The sequence below is a fragment of the Trichosurus vulpecula genome, chromosome 8 (genome assembly GCF_011100635.1).
Source record: "Trichosurus vulpecula isolate mTriVul1 chromosome 8, mTriVul1.pri, whole genome shotgun sequence".
In the NCBI taxonomy this organism is placed as follows: domain Eukaryota; kingdom Metazoa; phylum Chordata; class Mammalia; order Diprotodontia; family Phalangeridae; genus Trichosurus; species Trichosurus vulpecula.
This window is the reverse complement of record NC_050580.1, coordinates 163,459,842-163,474,938: the sequence shown is the minus strand read 5'-3', so window position 1 is coordinate 163,474,938 and position 15,097 is coordinate 163,459,842. Positions and strand designations below refer to the sequence as shown.

General features: G+C 35.5%; 1 protein-coding gene across 1 annotated transcript in view; it reads right to left on the bottom strand.

Annotated features, from left to right (window-relative positions):
* The window catches only part of PRTG (protogenin), a 147,427-nt gene that overhangs the window by 76,009 nt on the left and 56,321 nt on the right, over window positions 1-15,097 (bottom strand). Inside the window, exons 3-9 of the mRNA XM_036736843.1 lie at window positions 13,650-13,794; window positions 12,559-12,692; window positions 12,006-12,143; window positions 11,598-11,756; window positions 9,480-9,639; window positions 6,616-6,863; window positions 4,308-4,472 (exon numbers count right to left, since the gene is read on the bottom strand). Coding sequence (XP_036592738.1) covers window positions 4,308-4,472; window positions 6,616-6,863; window positions 9,480-9,639; window positions 11,598-11,756; window positions 12,006-12,143; window positions 12,559-12,692; window positions 13,650-13,794 — 1,149 coding nt within the window. The remainder of the gene's footprint in view (window positions 1-4,307; window positions 4,473-6,615; window positions 6,864-9,479; window positions 9,640-11,597; window positions 11,757-12,005; window positions 12,144-12,558; window positions 12,693-13,649; window positions 13,795-15,097) is intronic.

Sequence of the window (15,097 nt, the reverse complement as noted above, 5' to 3'; positions counted from 1 at the left end):
ATCAAGCCAGCTCTACGCCCCTTGTCAGCAGGAAGCAATTCCAGAAGCTGAGACCTTCGTCCCTGACCCCAAAAGAATTTGGGTCCCATTTGTTTGAGGGGGGAATGATGAGGGCACAGTCTCTGGGAACCCCTTGAACCCTTGAACTCTCCTTGAATCTTGCCACTCGACCTGGCCTTGACCTGAGGCTATAACCATTAAGCCCAAATGCCTACCTTGCCCAGTCCTCTATTGTCCAGCTGTTTCCCACCCTTAATCCTGTTTCCCATCCTTAATCCTGATCAAAATATCTATACCCTAGCTTTGTTGCCCTAGACCCCTCCTCTGGTCACCCCAGACCACCCCTCAATCCCTCCCACAACCTTTGTGTATATAATCTCCATCTTGCCTCCATGAGGGTGGTCAGATCCAATCTAGCTCAGATTGGTCTGGCCCGCTTTCCTTACAGGCATCGCAAGGGGTGGGATGTCTTGGGGGCAGGCCTGTGTGGCTAACTCTTAATAAACTTTATCTTTTCCCTTGGCTGAGAAAGCTTGAGTCGAATTCTTTCGGCAGGACCCGGCGTGTCGGTACTTTGGGGTGTCGAGCACCTCTCACCCCAAACCCTCATCAGGCACCTATATAACATGACTCAATAAACCTCCTCTTTTCCCTCATGCTGCAGAAAACCAAAAAGGCATAAGCTTGCTCTGGATAGTATTGTAATGTGACAGTACTCTGTCTTGCAACAGAGTTCAGCTAGAGCTGAACAGAAGGGCCTGGGGTAGGAAACATGGGTGTTGCTCCACTATGCCTAAAAGATAGAAGGACTGGCATTCAGCTGGGGCTAGTAGTAATAGAGTTGCCCTAAAACAGACTAAGCTAAAATATTTGAAGAGTCAAAGTACTATCTCTACTGAGGAAGAAGTAAAAGAAAAAATCTGAATTCAGAAAGAGCAATGGTAACTATAGAAGAATGATTTAGCCAACTGGTAGGATGGGGGGAATAAATGCAAGATTTTGAGAAGTTAATAGGAGATAAGGAAGTGAAGTGGAGGCAAAGATTTTTCTTTAAAGGACTACAGCTATGAAAGGGAAATGACACATAGGACAACAGTTTTAAGGAGATCAGATGATTATCAAGGTTTGTTTTTTGTTTGTTTTTAAGACAGGGGAGAGGTAGGAATGTTTATAGATACTAAGGAAGAATCCAGTAGACAAGGAGAGCCTGAAAATGAGGAGAGGAAATAAAAGGGGAAAGCTTCCAGAGAACACAGGAGGCGATAGGCCAGGGTGCAAATAGAGGGGATTTGGCAAGGAGAAGGACTTTTCCAGCTTGGACAAATCTCTGAAGTTTGTAGTCTACTGGTACAGTCTCTGAGAACCAGTCACCTTCATTTCATAATAATAACACCAGTTAAGAATTCTGAGTTAATATATACAATATGAAAAATTGGGAACACCAAAAGAGGTAAATTTAGATAGGATTGAGAGCATGATTTAATAAAAAGTGGGAAATGAGAATAGTCAAGTAGAGCAAGCTGATTTGAAGGTAAGTGTAAGAAGCCTGTGTTTGCTCTAAAAGGAAATTAAAAGACTAAAATCTAAAAGGAAATAAAATTCATTAAAGAAAAATTTTCAGTTAAAGGTTTTGGAGAGAATAAAAAAAGGAGAGAATAAAAGAATTTTTATGATAGTTTCAACTCTTTCTGTTTGCACATGATGAAAAATGGGAAAGAACAAAAGTAGGGGTAGCCATCCAAAAAGAGATAGCTCTCAGCACGGATCCAACAAAGTGACAGAACAGACCAAACAGACAGGAGGGATACAGAAAAATATTTGTTCTCTCAAGTTTTTGGAAGAAGAAATTTCTTTTTCTATTGCTTCAAAGGCAGTAGAAGAGAAAGTTATGAAGCAAAGACCTTTTCCCATCACCACATAAACTCAGTGAATTTTCCTTTAGGAGCTTATAACATTTTAATTTGTTTTTAATTAAATGGTTTATCATGAACAATATTAGACATCAATACAAACAACAATATTAGATCCAATTTTTGGAGCAATATATCCAGCCCTAACCTCTTCCCTGAACTTTAGTCTTGTATTACCAGCTGGCGATAGGACATCTTTCCTTTGTGATCATCTCCAATTTATCCTGTGCATCTTGTCTGAACATAGTTGTTTTTCATATTCTCTCCTTCACTTAGACTGTGAACTCTTGGAGAGCAGGGACTGGTTTTTGTTTTTTGTCTTTCTTTGCATCCCCAGCACTTAGCCAGTGCCTGTCACATAGCAGGCATATAACAAATGCTTATTGACTGATTTACTGACCAGAGGTGTTGTATTGCTTCCAGAATTAAATATAAAATCCTGTGTTTGGCTTTAAATCCCTTCACAACCTGGCCTTTTCCTATCTTTCCATTCTTTGTATACCTTATTCCCCTGCATATAGTCTTTGGTCTAGCACTACTGGTCTTCTTGTTGTTTCTCACATATGACACTCCATCACTCTACTTTATGCTTTTTCAATGTCTGTCCGCTGTGACTGGAATGGTTTCCCTCCTAGTTTCCCTAGCTTCCTTCAAGTTTTATCTCAAATCCAACCTTCTATAAGAGGCTTTCCAATACCCACTCCATTGCCTTCCCTCTGATATTACACCCTATTTACACGACATATATCTTGCATATACATCATTGTTTGTAAATTGTCTCTTCCATTAAAATGTGAACTCCTTGAGAGAAGGGACTCTGGGTTTTTTTTTCTTTTTTTGCCTTTCTTCATATCCTTAGTACTTATTACAGTGCCTGCCATAGCCTAAGTACTTAATTAAATCTTGCTGAATTGACCATTGATTTGGCTAGAAGGGACAAAGTGAAATTGTTCTCCCAGTTCCCTTCAATTGACTCTATATTAGTCTATAGAAATCTTCCTAGGTTTCTCTGAATCTGTCCTATTAGTTATGGCTTATGGTGCAATAACATTCCATTACCTTCATATGCCATAATTTGTTCAACCACTCCCCAAATGATGGGTGCCTACTTTGTTTCCAGTTCTTTGCTACAACAAAAACTATTGCTGTAAATATTTTTTGTGTGCGTGGGTGCTTTCCTCTCTTTCTTTGATCTTTTTGAAATATATGCCTAGGTGTAGTATTAAGGGGTCAAAGAGTATGCATAGTTTAATGACTTTGGGGGAGTTCCAAATTGTTTACAGAATGAGTGGACCAATTCACAATTCCACTGTGTACCTATCTTTTCACAGCTCCTCTAACAATTTTCATTATAACTTTTTGTTATATCTGCCCATCTGATTGGTGTGAAGAAGAACCTGAGAGCTGTTTCAATTCACATTTCTTTTACTGTTAGTTGACTGGAGCATTTTTTCAAATATTTATGGTTAACTTTCATTATTTCATTTAAAAACTGCCTCTTCAAATTCTTGGACCATTTATTTATTGGGAAATGGCTTTTATTCTTGTATATTTGCCTCAGTTCCCTATATATCATGGATATAAGATCGCCTTTAGAGAAATCGGCTGCAAAGATTTTTCACTGTTTTACTTCTAATTCTTACTGAATTACTTTTTCCTACACAAAATATATTTCAACAGTAGCTTTGCTTCTGTACAACCTCATCAGCACAGAATTTTTTGAATTTAATTATATTTCCCTACTGGATGGACATGAGGTGATAACTCAAAAGTTATTTTAATTTATATCTCTTTGATTAACATTAGCACTTAATTTCTAATCCACATAAGAAATCTTTCAAAATTTTCCAAATATTTTTGACCTATGAAACTGATACTAAGATTCCTGTAAATAATATAGAACCCTGCAAAACTCCCTAAGTCTAAATAATTTGCCTCAACATTATGTCAGGTACTTTAAGCTCCTTGTTTGAAAGACTTTGTATAAATTTAAGATCACACCATAAAATGCCTAAACCACATTCAGTGTAATCTAAGTCATTTTCTCTTTTCAATGACTCAAGGTTTAGCATCATATTTAGAATTTCAACTATATGTCTTAATGCTAAGGAAACAAGTACAAGGCAGTCTTCTTATTAAATTGTGATTTAATTATCAACATTTTAAGTTATTAAAATTATTTTATATATAACTTAACATTTATTTAAATTATCTTATAATGTACTTAATAGTACTGTAACTTAAAACCAGACCGGAAATGAAAGATGATCACAGATATATAATTTAAAAAACATAAAATAGTTAATATTTTCCATAATTCAAAACAAGTTTAAAGGCTAATTACAAAACTTATCAATTTTAACAAAATACTTCAGTTCTCTATGGTTACTTTCTTACCATCTTCAAGTGTATTCTGAGTCACATGATCAGACATCTGGCTGGCTCCCATTGGCATATATGCCACAATATAAAAAGTATAATTGCTGGCTGGCTCTAAGTCATCAATAATATAATGGGTTGTATCATTTCCAATGACTACTTGATACTCTTCATTATTTAAACCTGAATTAAAGAAATAATAATTACTATATAAAATTATATATCTTCAAAATATAATGAATATTACCCAGGTCTATCATTCTAATTTTTAACTCCTACTTGGAATCTACCATTTCCTTAAAAAAATGCAAACTGGAAATTAGTGACTTCCTGAAAGAAACAGTGTCTTATCACAAATTATCATACTTAGCAATTTTTGCTGAATAAGATCATCCAGAACACAATTAATCTTACCTAAACCTTATTCAATATTGAGTCAAAACACAGAGTAGACAGTGTACAGTAATACAACACAAAACTCTGCAAAGTCTTATATCATTCAAAGTGATCTTAATTCTATTTACTTAAAGTCAATGTGGTTTTTTTTAAAACTTAATTGCAAAGGCTTCATATTTGACCACAGAGGATGTGATGCGATTACTCTCTTTTAAAACAAACAAACAAACAAAAAAGTTATCTAGCAAAAGATCTCATTTTGCTCCTAACAACTCTATTAAATTAGAGTGACATGAGTTTTTACTTTCTTTTATACTGAAGGCAAGAGGAATGGCACAGAATGTGATTTTTAAAATGTTTTGTCCTGTAATGAGTCTCTTTGGAGGGAAAAAATTCTCATCAATTCTTATTAAAATATGCACGGCAAGGTATAGAGCAGAGTTTGTCTTTGTTGAATTTAATTCCTATAGACTGAACCTGTAAAGTGGAACAAGTGTACTGAAAGCTACTATGCTTCCTTAACAATTCATAGCAAATGCATGTCAACTTAATCAAAACTCTCTAAAGGCTGCAGCCCCTGCTCTGCACAACCGAATTTATAAACAAAACAGAAGGCAAATTCCACTATTAAGTTTTCCCACATTTCTGAATTAACTTGATAGCATTTTAATTAGACAAGATTATGGGCATTTCACAACAGACTAGCTAATAGCTTGTTAATTAGGAATCCCATAGTACGATTTCTGACCTGCCAAACAAGGTTCTTGAGTTCAAATTAAAGGGCCTTGTTCTGTTCATGAATAGACTAGTAGGCCTCATGTGGAGGTTCTAATCAAACAGCTATAATAGAAAACAAGAACAGCCTTCCACCAAAATCAGTATTCCTTTTATGCCTTTTCTAAATCGCTAACAAGGGAATTAACATACTCCAACATGCTCCCTCATCAGGCCTTCATTCTTTCTTGCTACCATGACCCCTAATTTAAATGTAAAATATTCCTCTTTAAAATACAAAAAAAAAAAACAACACCTGTTAGTTTCTTCAGACAACATTATTACAACACTATTCTTCTGGAATGGCTTAAGTTGTTTTCAGTTTATATTTCATAAATGCTGGCTTGATGTGCAATTAAAACTGTGAATGTATTTAACTAATGCACGTTATATGATACCATTAGAGAAATCTCTGGGCTTTTAAAAAAAAAGCTTTCCTTTTTGTCTCTTTTGCATTTCTCTGAAAGTAAAATTTAAGGCTAATAAATAAGACCCAACAGAACTGAACAGAAATTTCAAGATAGACTCAATTTCAAACTTAATTTAAAAAATATATTCAGCAAAGAACTTCTTATCTAACTTAAGAAATATAACTTCCCATAACTATAAAAAGCATTTGAGAGTGAAAAGCACACAAGTATGGAGAATGATAATGTATATTTTATAACTTCAATATAAATTGTTATAGAAAAACTATCTTTACATTAAAACTTACTGTGTTACAGTGAAGTTATGTTCTATGTAATATTATAACCTTAATCTCTTCATTAAATATTAATTAAGGAGTTCAGATCTTAGTACAAGTGAAACCCTTAAGTCCTTTAGCTTAGAATTCTTAAGTGAAACATACTTTACACTAGGTTTTAAGAAATAACACATGTTCTGAACACAGCAAAATCTAGAACTTACCTATAAGAAAAATTTCAGGGTTTTCTGGGGATGAGTGTTGCTTGTTTTAAAATTAGATCTATATCACTTAACAATTTTGTTTAAAGAGTTAAATAGAACTTTCCAAAAAACAGCATTGCATATATATATATATATATATACATATATATATATATATATAATATACAAATATGTAAATAATTTATACTGAGCAACAAATCCCTTATAGTTGGTGGAATTAAAAAACAAACTTTTAAATAGTGCTCACCTTCTGCTTTCATATAGTGTACTGAATAAGCAATGACTTTGTCAGAATTGTAAAGTGGCCTCTCCCAAGCCAAAAGGATGGCTGAACTTGACATAGTTTCAGCATGAACATTACAAGGAGCACCAGGTCTGTCCTCTGACATTACTACAGTCAGTCTGGCTCTGGACAAAATAGATCCTTGGCTATTCTCAGCCATACATTGGTAAATAGCATCGTCTTCAGGAATAATCTGGTTAATGACCAATTTGCTGAGGGAAGAAAAAAAATTTGTTCAAGTCACATCCATTTCTAAAGAATTTTCCAAAAGTTATATGAAAAATGAGTTCTTAGCTACTATTGACTCTTCTTGCACTAAAGCCAAATTCTGAATGATGGAAAAGTCATTGCCAATAAGTGCCTACGTTAGCTACAAGGAAATATGACATTCAATTTCAAAACAGTTAAATTTACTATGATTCAGATGGTGATGTGGCACATTCATTCAATTGCAATCAAATTCTTCACACTTAGTAGAAAGTTGTTGGCAAGTATTTTTCAAAATTTGACCTCATCACCGGTCTTATTGACCAGTACTACTAAAACAGGAGGCAGCTAGGTGGTTCAGTGGATAGAGTGCGGGGCCTAGACACAGGAAGACCTGAGCTCAAATCTGGCCTCAGACACCACTAGCTGTGTGACCCTGGGCAAGTCACTTAAGCTCTGTCTGCCTTAATCCACTGGAGAAGGAAATGGCAAACCACTCCAGTATCTTTGCCAAGAAACCCTCGTGTTGTTGTTCAGTCATTCAATGACTCTTCATGCCTCCATGAACCATAGCAGGCCAGGCCCTTCTATTATCTATCCATCTCCTCCTCTGCCATCCCCTTTTCCTTTTGCCTTCAATCTTTCCCAACATCGAGGTCTTTTCCAATGGGTCCCATCTTCTTATTATGTGACCAAAGTGACCCCACATGGGGAGATGAAGAGTCGGATATAACTGAACAACTATCACAACATATAATAGCCCTGAACAGATTCAGTATTTCTTTTTCACAAATTAGCAAAACAGATATACAAATATTTTATTTAGCATAAACTATAGTACAGATAAGCTTATTCACATTAACATGCATGTAAAGTTCTAAGCAAATTTTAGTTAGGAGGGAAGCTGGATATTGAGCCGAAGAAACCAAAGCCAAGAAAGCATAAATGGCTTGCCCAAAAGTCATGCTTTTGGTTAGTGGTAGAACTTAGGCTGGAACCCCGGGTCTATTAATTTCTGAGTCCAATGTTGCCTCTACTATACCATTCTGTCTCTTTCATATGCATGATTAATAAGAGCAAGAGGATGACCTGTGACTACTAGGGGCACATTCCCCTCTTATATCCTCCTTTACCCCCTCCCATAAAGGGGTACTATGGGAAAATTTGACATCATTAATGGTATATCCTAGTGGTATATATCCTATACCTCTCCCAACTTTTCCCTTCCCCAAGGCTACTTGACTGCTCATAGGGTTTGGATGAGATGAGAGTCAAGAACTTCATTCCTTCTAATGAGATAGAAGAGGACCAAGTCTATCTACTTTGCCATTGACTTCTTTTATGCCCTGCAGTCCCTGGGCACTGACACCTGATCTACTTAGGTTGCCTGAGGATCTCTGGACCATGCCCATCTACCCCACTACAGCACTCGTAGGATTTCTCAGACTTTCCATCTATCCTACAGCTGAATTTTCTTTTATGTATAGTCTTACCCAATTAAAGTATAAGTTCCATGAGAAGGGGGAGTGTGACAATTTTAAAAAATTTGTATCTTCAAAACTTAATTCAGTGCACGGCACAGAATAGTCACTTAATAAATTTTTTTATCCATTAACAATGCAACTGGATTCTACAGGATTCTGATCAATCAACAACCATTTTAAAAATCCCTATTGTATGCCAGGTAGTATACCAGGTGCTGGAGCTATACAGAAATAAAAACAAAATATTATCTGCATTCAAGAAGTTTATATTCTTTCAGGAGAAAAACCATGTTAAAATCGGGGATACAGAATAAAGACAAAGTGAAAACAAGGTAATTTCAGTAGCAGGGAATGCACTAGAAGCTGGGGGAATCAAGAAGGGCCTCATGGAGGATGGTGCTTAAGCTTAAGTCTTGAGGAAAGATAGAAATTGTAAGAAGAGATGAAGAGGGAAATATGTTCTAGGCATGGGGAAAAGTCTGTGGAAACGCTTGTATATGAGAAACAGAATGTCCTGCACAAGGGGTAACAATATTGGCTGGACTGTAGAATTCATGAAGGAGAATAATGGATAATATAGCTGGAAAGTTAAGCTGGATTTAATCTGTGAAAGGCTTAAAATGCCCAAAAGAGGAATTAATGTTTTATTCTAGAGGAAACTGAGAGCCATTTTTGCTTACTGAGAAGGGGAATGACATGGTGAGACATGTATTTTGGGAATATTAGTATGGCAGTGTGTAAAGAACAAATTGAAGGGAAGTGAACATGGAAACAGAGACTGATCAGGGGGCTACTAAGCCAGCTTGGGAGACAGAGGTTAAAGCACCAAATAGATTTCTGTGTAGTCTAAGTAGAGGGAACAGAATGGATTCAAGAGCTATGTAGATGGAAAGTAAAAGACTTGACAATCAAATGGATATTTATTTGGAGATGGGGAAGGCTGAGCAATTGAGGATGCTTTAAATGTTTTCTGTAAAAATACCAAGGAATGTTGGATATTATCAACCTAAATGTTTCACTTCAAAATTATTTTTAAGGGACTTGTATCTCATTTAAACATAAAACACCATTTTTCTTATCTACAATTATAGATTTAAAAATTGTGATAAGAAACAAGAGAACAGTAACATCTCTCACCTGTTATACATTTTTATTCTTCCATTTGAATGGATCCTTCTTCCGTTTTTCAGCCATGACATTTTGGGTGAGGGAATTCCCTCTGCCTGACATACAAAACGAGCAGTGCCAGCTCGGGGTCTCGTTAAACTTTCTGGCCATTCCACAAATGAAGGAGGAGCTATTGGAAAAAGTTGGAAAAAAACACCAAAACCTAAAATATTTCTCAGATCTCCAATGGAGAATTTCAAAGAAAGGACAATTATTGCTCTAGATTTTCCACATACTACCTAAGACAGGATTCCTTGACGATTGATAAGATAGCTTTCTATCATCCTAAAGACAGTTGGGCATATTTACAAACTACAGAACCAAATTCTCATGGCCACCATCTTCCCCATAGCAATACTTATTTAGATATTTACCTTTCACAGAAACTCCACAAATAACTATACACATACATAAACACTAGGTATACATGCCTGTTATAGGTGTGTTATTTATATATATATGTACATATATATATATATATATACACACACACACACATATATATGTTATATGTATAGGTTACAGGTATAATATAGGTACATTTAACATATAATCACACATATAAGTGTACAGATATGTGTCCACATGCAAATCTGTACATACGTATATAGATAACACAATAACTCAATAGACAAAATAGGATAAATATGATGGAGTAACCTTTAAAAAATCAATTGCAAAACTACACAAGTAGATTGTAAGTTCAATATGAATCAACAGTATGACATGGGAGTCATAAAAGTTAATGTGATCAAAGACTGAAAACATGTATATATACAGAGAGGTGGCAGACTCTACCCTGGCTAGACTATGCCTAGAGCATTATATTTAGTTTTTTTGTGTCAAAAGAACACTGACAGTTGGGCATGGTGGCACACACTTGGAATCCTTGCTGCTAGGGAAGCCTGAAGCTAGTAGATGGCTTGGGTTTGAGAGTTCTGATCTGCCTAGGGCTGAAGGTGATTGAGAGTCTGCACTGTCTGGCACAAATATGATAAGCCTTTGGAAGCAGAGGGGCCACCAGGCTGCCTAATGAGGGGTGAATCACCCCAGGTCAGAAAAATAGAGTGGTTTAAATAAAGCTTCTGTGCCAATTAGTATTGGATTAAGTCCATGAGTGGCCACTGCACTTCCAGTCTAAGTGAGACAGGGAGACCCAGTCTCATCAAACAAAATAACAAACCTGACAAACTAGTACATATTCAAAGGAAAGTGATGAGGGGACTTGTAATTATGCTATCCAAGGATTAGCTAAAGGAACCAAGTCAGATCAGGGAAAAGATTTAAGTAGGGAAAGTAATACCTATCTTCAAATATTAAAGGGCTGTAATAAAGTAGAGCTTAGACTTGTTCTTTTTGGCTCCAAAGGGTAGAACTAGGAACAAGTGGAATTTTAAAATTTTTTTAGAGTTTTAAAATTTATTAGAGTAGTCTAAAAGAAGAATGGATGCTTCAGGTGATGAGTTCTTTATCACCAGAAACCTTCAAGAGGGTAGGATTCATGAGATTAATGTTAAAAAGTGAGTTGGACTGGATCACCTCAAAGGCCCCTTCCAACTGAGACTCTATTGTTAAAATGGTATTTGTTATGAGAGAATGTTAGAGCTAGAAAGAACCACAGGCATTATCTAGTTTAAACTTCCCATTTTTTAGATAACAAAACTGAGGTTCAGAAAAGTTCAAGAACTTTCCAGGGTCATCAAGCTATTATATAATACCTACGTCCTCCTGATTCCCATACCATCATATTTTTGTCAAAACACCACACCTGCCTCTCCATTCAGCATGGATGAAAGGGCATGTATTTTGGCAATCAGGAGAAAGGGAGATGAAATGAGAAAGCAGGTTGGTAGGTGGGGTAAAATGAATGGTTAAGGTAGTCAGCAAGAAGGACGTAGAAAGAGAGTTAGATTTTAATGTATCATTCTAATTTTCTATTCATAAGCTTAGAGCAAATAAATCACTCAAGTAATACATAAAACCCAGACTATATAACTTAACTGAAGATGAACTGTCAGCTATAAAAAATAAGAATGCAAAATAGGAAATTTTAATATTTTTTTGATTGGAAGGAAAAAACAAACTTACCTAGCACAGTCAGAGTTGCCATGGCAACTGTGAAGTTGCGTGTGCCTGGAGTAGAGGCACGACAGATATATATCCCCGCATGCTGCAGCTTCACATCAGATATCATGAGATTCCCATTTCCAAGTACTCGAGTATTAAACACATCAATGGACTTGTGATCTATTTCAAAGAAAACGATCCAATTACAAGGATTTAAGATCTGTTCTAATATTACAACTATGGAATAAGCCCTAAAATGGTAGAAAGCAAAACTGCATAAGGCATATTTTCCCTATGTTTTGAAAACAAATATAAAACTTTACAAAGAAAAATGCTACAGGAGAAATTTACCAAATAGCATAATTATATTTTAATAAATATTTAATTTGTTGCAACAGAATGAGCAAAAATGGTTTTGGGCAAACCTACCCAGACGGCTCCAAGAAATGATTGGCTTAGGATTTCCAGTAGCCATACATTCCAAAACAACAGTCTGATGCAGAGAAGTGGTTATATTCTGTGGACCTGCTATAATAGTTGGTTTGTGGAAAGACCTGGACTCTTTGGCTTTGAAAATAAAAGTAAATGGATATAATTAAAATGAAATAATCCATGAAATTCAATATAATATAGCAAAAATTTAAAAATATGTTCACTTGAAAATTCATCATTCAATTCTGATTACACTTTAACTCATTCAATATTGCTACTTCTTTTGAGAACCTATAAAGCAAAAGGCAAACAAAACACAACATATGTTAAGAGTTATAAGGCACATATTTAATTTTTATTAAAGATGCTAGCATCTTTTGTAGACAGGTTGTGCTATAATAAGATGATCTGAATGATAACTGGGCTGACACCTTAAAATTCAAAACTGATAGTACTACAAAGAGACCACAATGGTTTGCATTTAGCTGGAAATATCTCTTGAAAGATAAAAGCCAAAAAAAGCCCAAAAAAGGAATATTCATCTTGTTACCTGGGATGACAGTTACAGTAGCCTCTATGCTTTTACGTCTATTGGCTATAGTAGTAGCAACACAACGATAATTCCCAGCATCTGTTTGGTCAACACCATAGATTTGTAACACTCCTGATGGCAGAGCTGTTATCCTATCATAAAAGCAAAAAGATAATGGAATCATTTGTACTAGCAAAGCTTCTTAGAACTTCTCAGAAAGTTGTGATGAACTTTCTAAGAAGGGATATGTTACTTTTACCTCTTTTCAAAGAAATGTATAAAATATATTTGATGCCTTCAAAACACAGTTGGTTCCACAGTTTTACTTTGAACCAATACTACTCTAAAGAGGGAAAGGGATTTTATAACATGTAGCTGTGAAAACAATTTTTGTACTGTATTTTCCAAGAATGTGCAAATGAAAAATGAAAATTAACCATAGAGTGAAGCTCAGCATTCAAGACTGCATTTAACTGTTGGTCTATACATTATCTGAATAAACTAATTTCTAGCCTTCCAGCTACTAATATCCACTAAGAAAGTCCCAAACAGAGACAAGTTTCCTTGGGCAACCCTGTTCCCACTCTAGAAAAATGTTTTTGACCCAGTCATGTTCCATTAATTAAAGTGCCTTTGGCATCTTGACAAGACACATGCTAAGAGCCTAACCCCTGTCCCTCCCATCATATAAGGGAGGTGATTGCTGCAATGGTTTTTACAAGGGGAGTTCGTATGAGATATAGGCCTATAGAATCTAACAAGCTCATAACCATAGATGTGAAGAGAATACTTTATGCAAGTCTGGGCTATAGTCTACATGTACAAGCATAGGGATAGATAGGAGGAAAAGACATCCTTGGGGGACAAACTCTGCCATCTCACCCCCAGGCACATAACTAGAGATTAGTTTCAACAATCCCAAATGTCACTTTCAACACATTTGGCAAAGAGGATTCTAATTTCCATGCTAAAGCATGAGGTTCATTCTAATTGCTCAATAAATAGAATTATACTTGACTAATCATCTTCTTGTACAGCTCTAATAACTTTTTTTAAAAAGGTCCTTTTTATTAATACAGTCCCACTGACAAAGAAAAAAGTCTATTTACCTGTCCATAACCAATGGTAGGCTTGTTCGATTTAATTCCCAAGTTATGATAGCAGGAGGGTGTGAAGTAATCTTACAGGCAAGTCTTGCAACCCCACCTTCTTGGACCTCAATTGAATCTGGCTGAATTTCAAATGTGGAGATGGCTAAAACACAAAGTTTGAAAAGGTAAGAATGGTAAAGGAAAAAAAGAGACAACAGGTAATAAAGACTGAAATGCCAAGTTTAAGAATCTCTGATTTATCAGAACCCCACACATAATATGAGTTCAATAGATATTTGGTAATTGAATAACAACTAAGTAATTTTAGATTCTCAGGAGGCAGTTTTCTCACATATAAAAGACGGATAACAATTACTGTTTTATTTACTCCAAGGAGGCTACTGCGAAGATCAAAAGAGATAACAGCTATAAAGTATTTTGTAAATTACACAGTACAAGATATTTTATATACATACATATTTGTCAGCTATTCTTTTATGACTTTGCCCATTAGTTTTCATATAGTATTCACTTTATTTGTACAGTATGCATACAGTATATACCTAGTAGGTGATCAATAAATATAGGTTGAATGAACAAGTATATTTCACCTAACATTGTTAACTTGTTTGAAAAAAATATCATATCATACAATACGACTGGGCACAATTAGTGCCATAAGAACAACGTTATAAATGTGACCAATCCAAAACGGTGTAAGAGGAACAAAGAGACAAGTTCCTCAGAGATGCCATGAAAAACAACAATAATAAACACCAAAGGAAAAAAAAACAGCTAAAACAGGAAGGAAATAATCAATCAAACTAATTAGCAAAGTTCATGAAACACCAACAAATACAGCCAGTTTCATACTAAGAAATCTGAGAATCAATAAGACACAGATGATTACCTAATGAAGTATAAAATACCCAAGCTAACAAAAAAGTATACAACTTTAAGAGAGATTAATGAATTAATCTATCAAGAAGGTTAAATCAGACAAACTATTAATAAACTGCCTTGTAAAAAGGCACTGGGCCCAGGCAAATTCACAAGAGAATTCTACCAAATTGTGAACAATCAACTCCTATACCATTTATACTGTCTTAAAACAGATAACTACTGGGAGGCTACCTAATTGCTTCTATAAGGTAAATACAGTTTTGAAACCTAAAGAAAGACAAATGTAAGAGAAGTATAGACCAGTATCATTTATCAATATTGGAATCAATTGTTTTTCATTTAGCATTCATCTCCTAGCTGTGTTTGTGGCTTTCTGGACTTCACCATCTTGACTCAGCAGCCTTCTCACCCTGGAATTTATATTCCATTTCAGACTCCTCCAACAGATGAATTCCTTCTAGGTCCTTCATTTTGGGGATGAGCTTGGCTGGCCATGTTTAATTCCCCTCCCAACTATGCTTTTGATTCTACAGAATGGGCCACCACATCCCATTATGGGTATC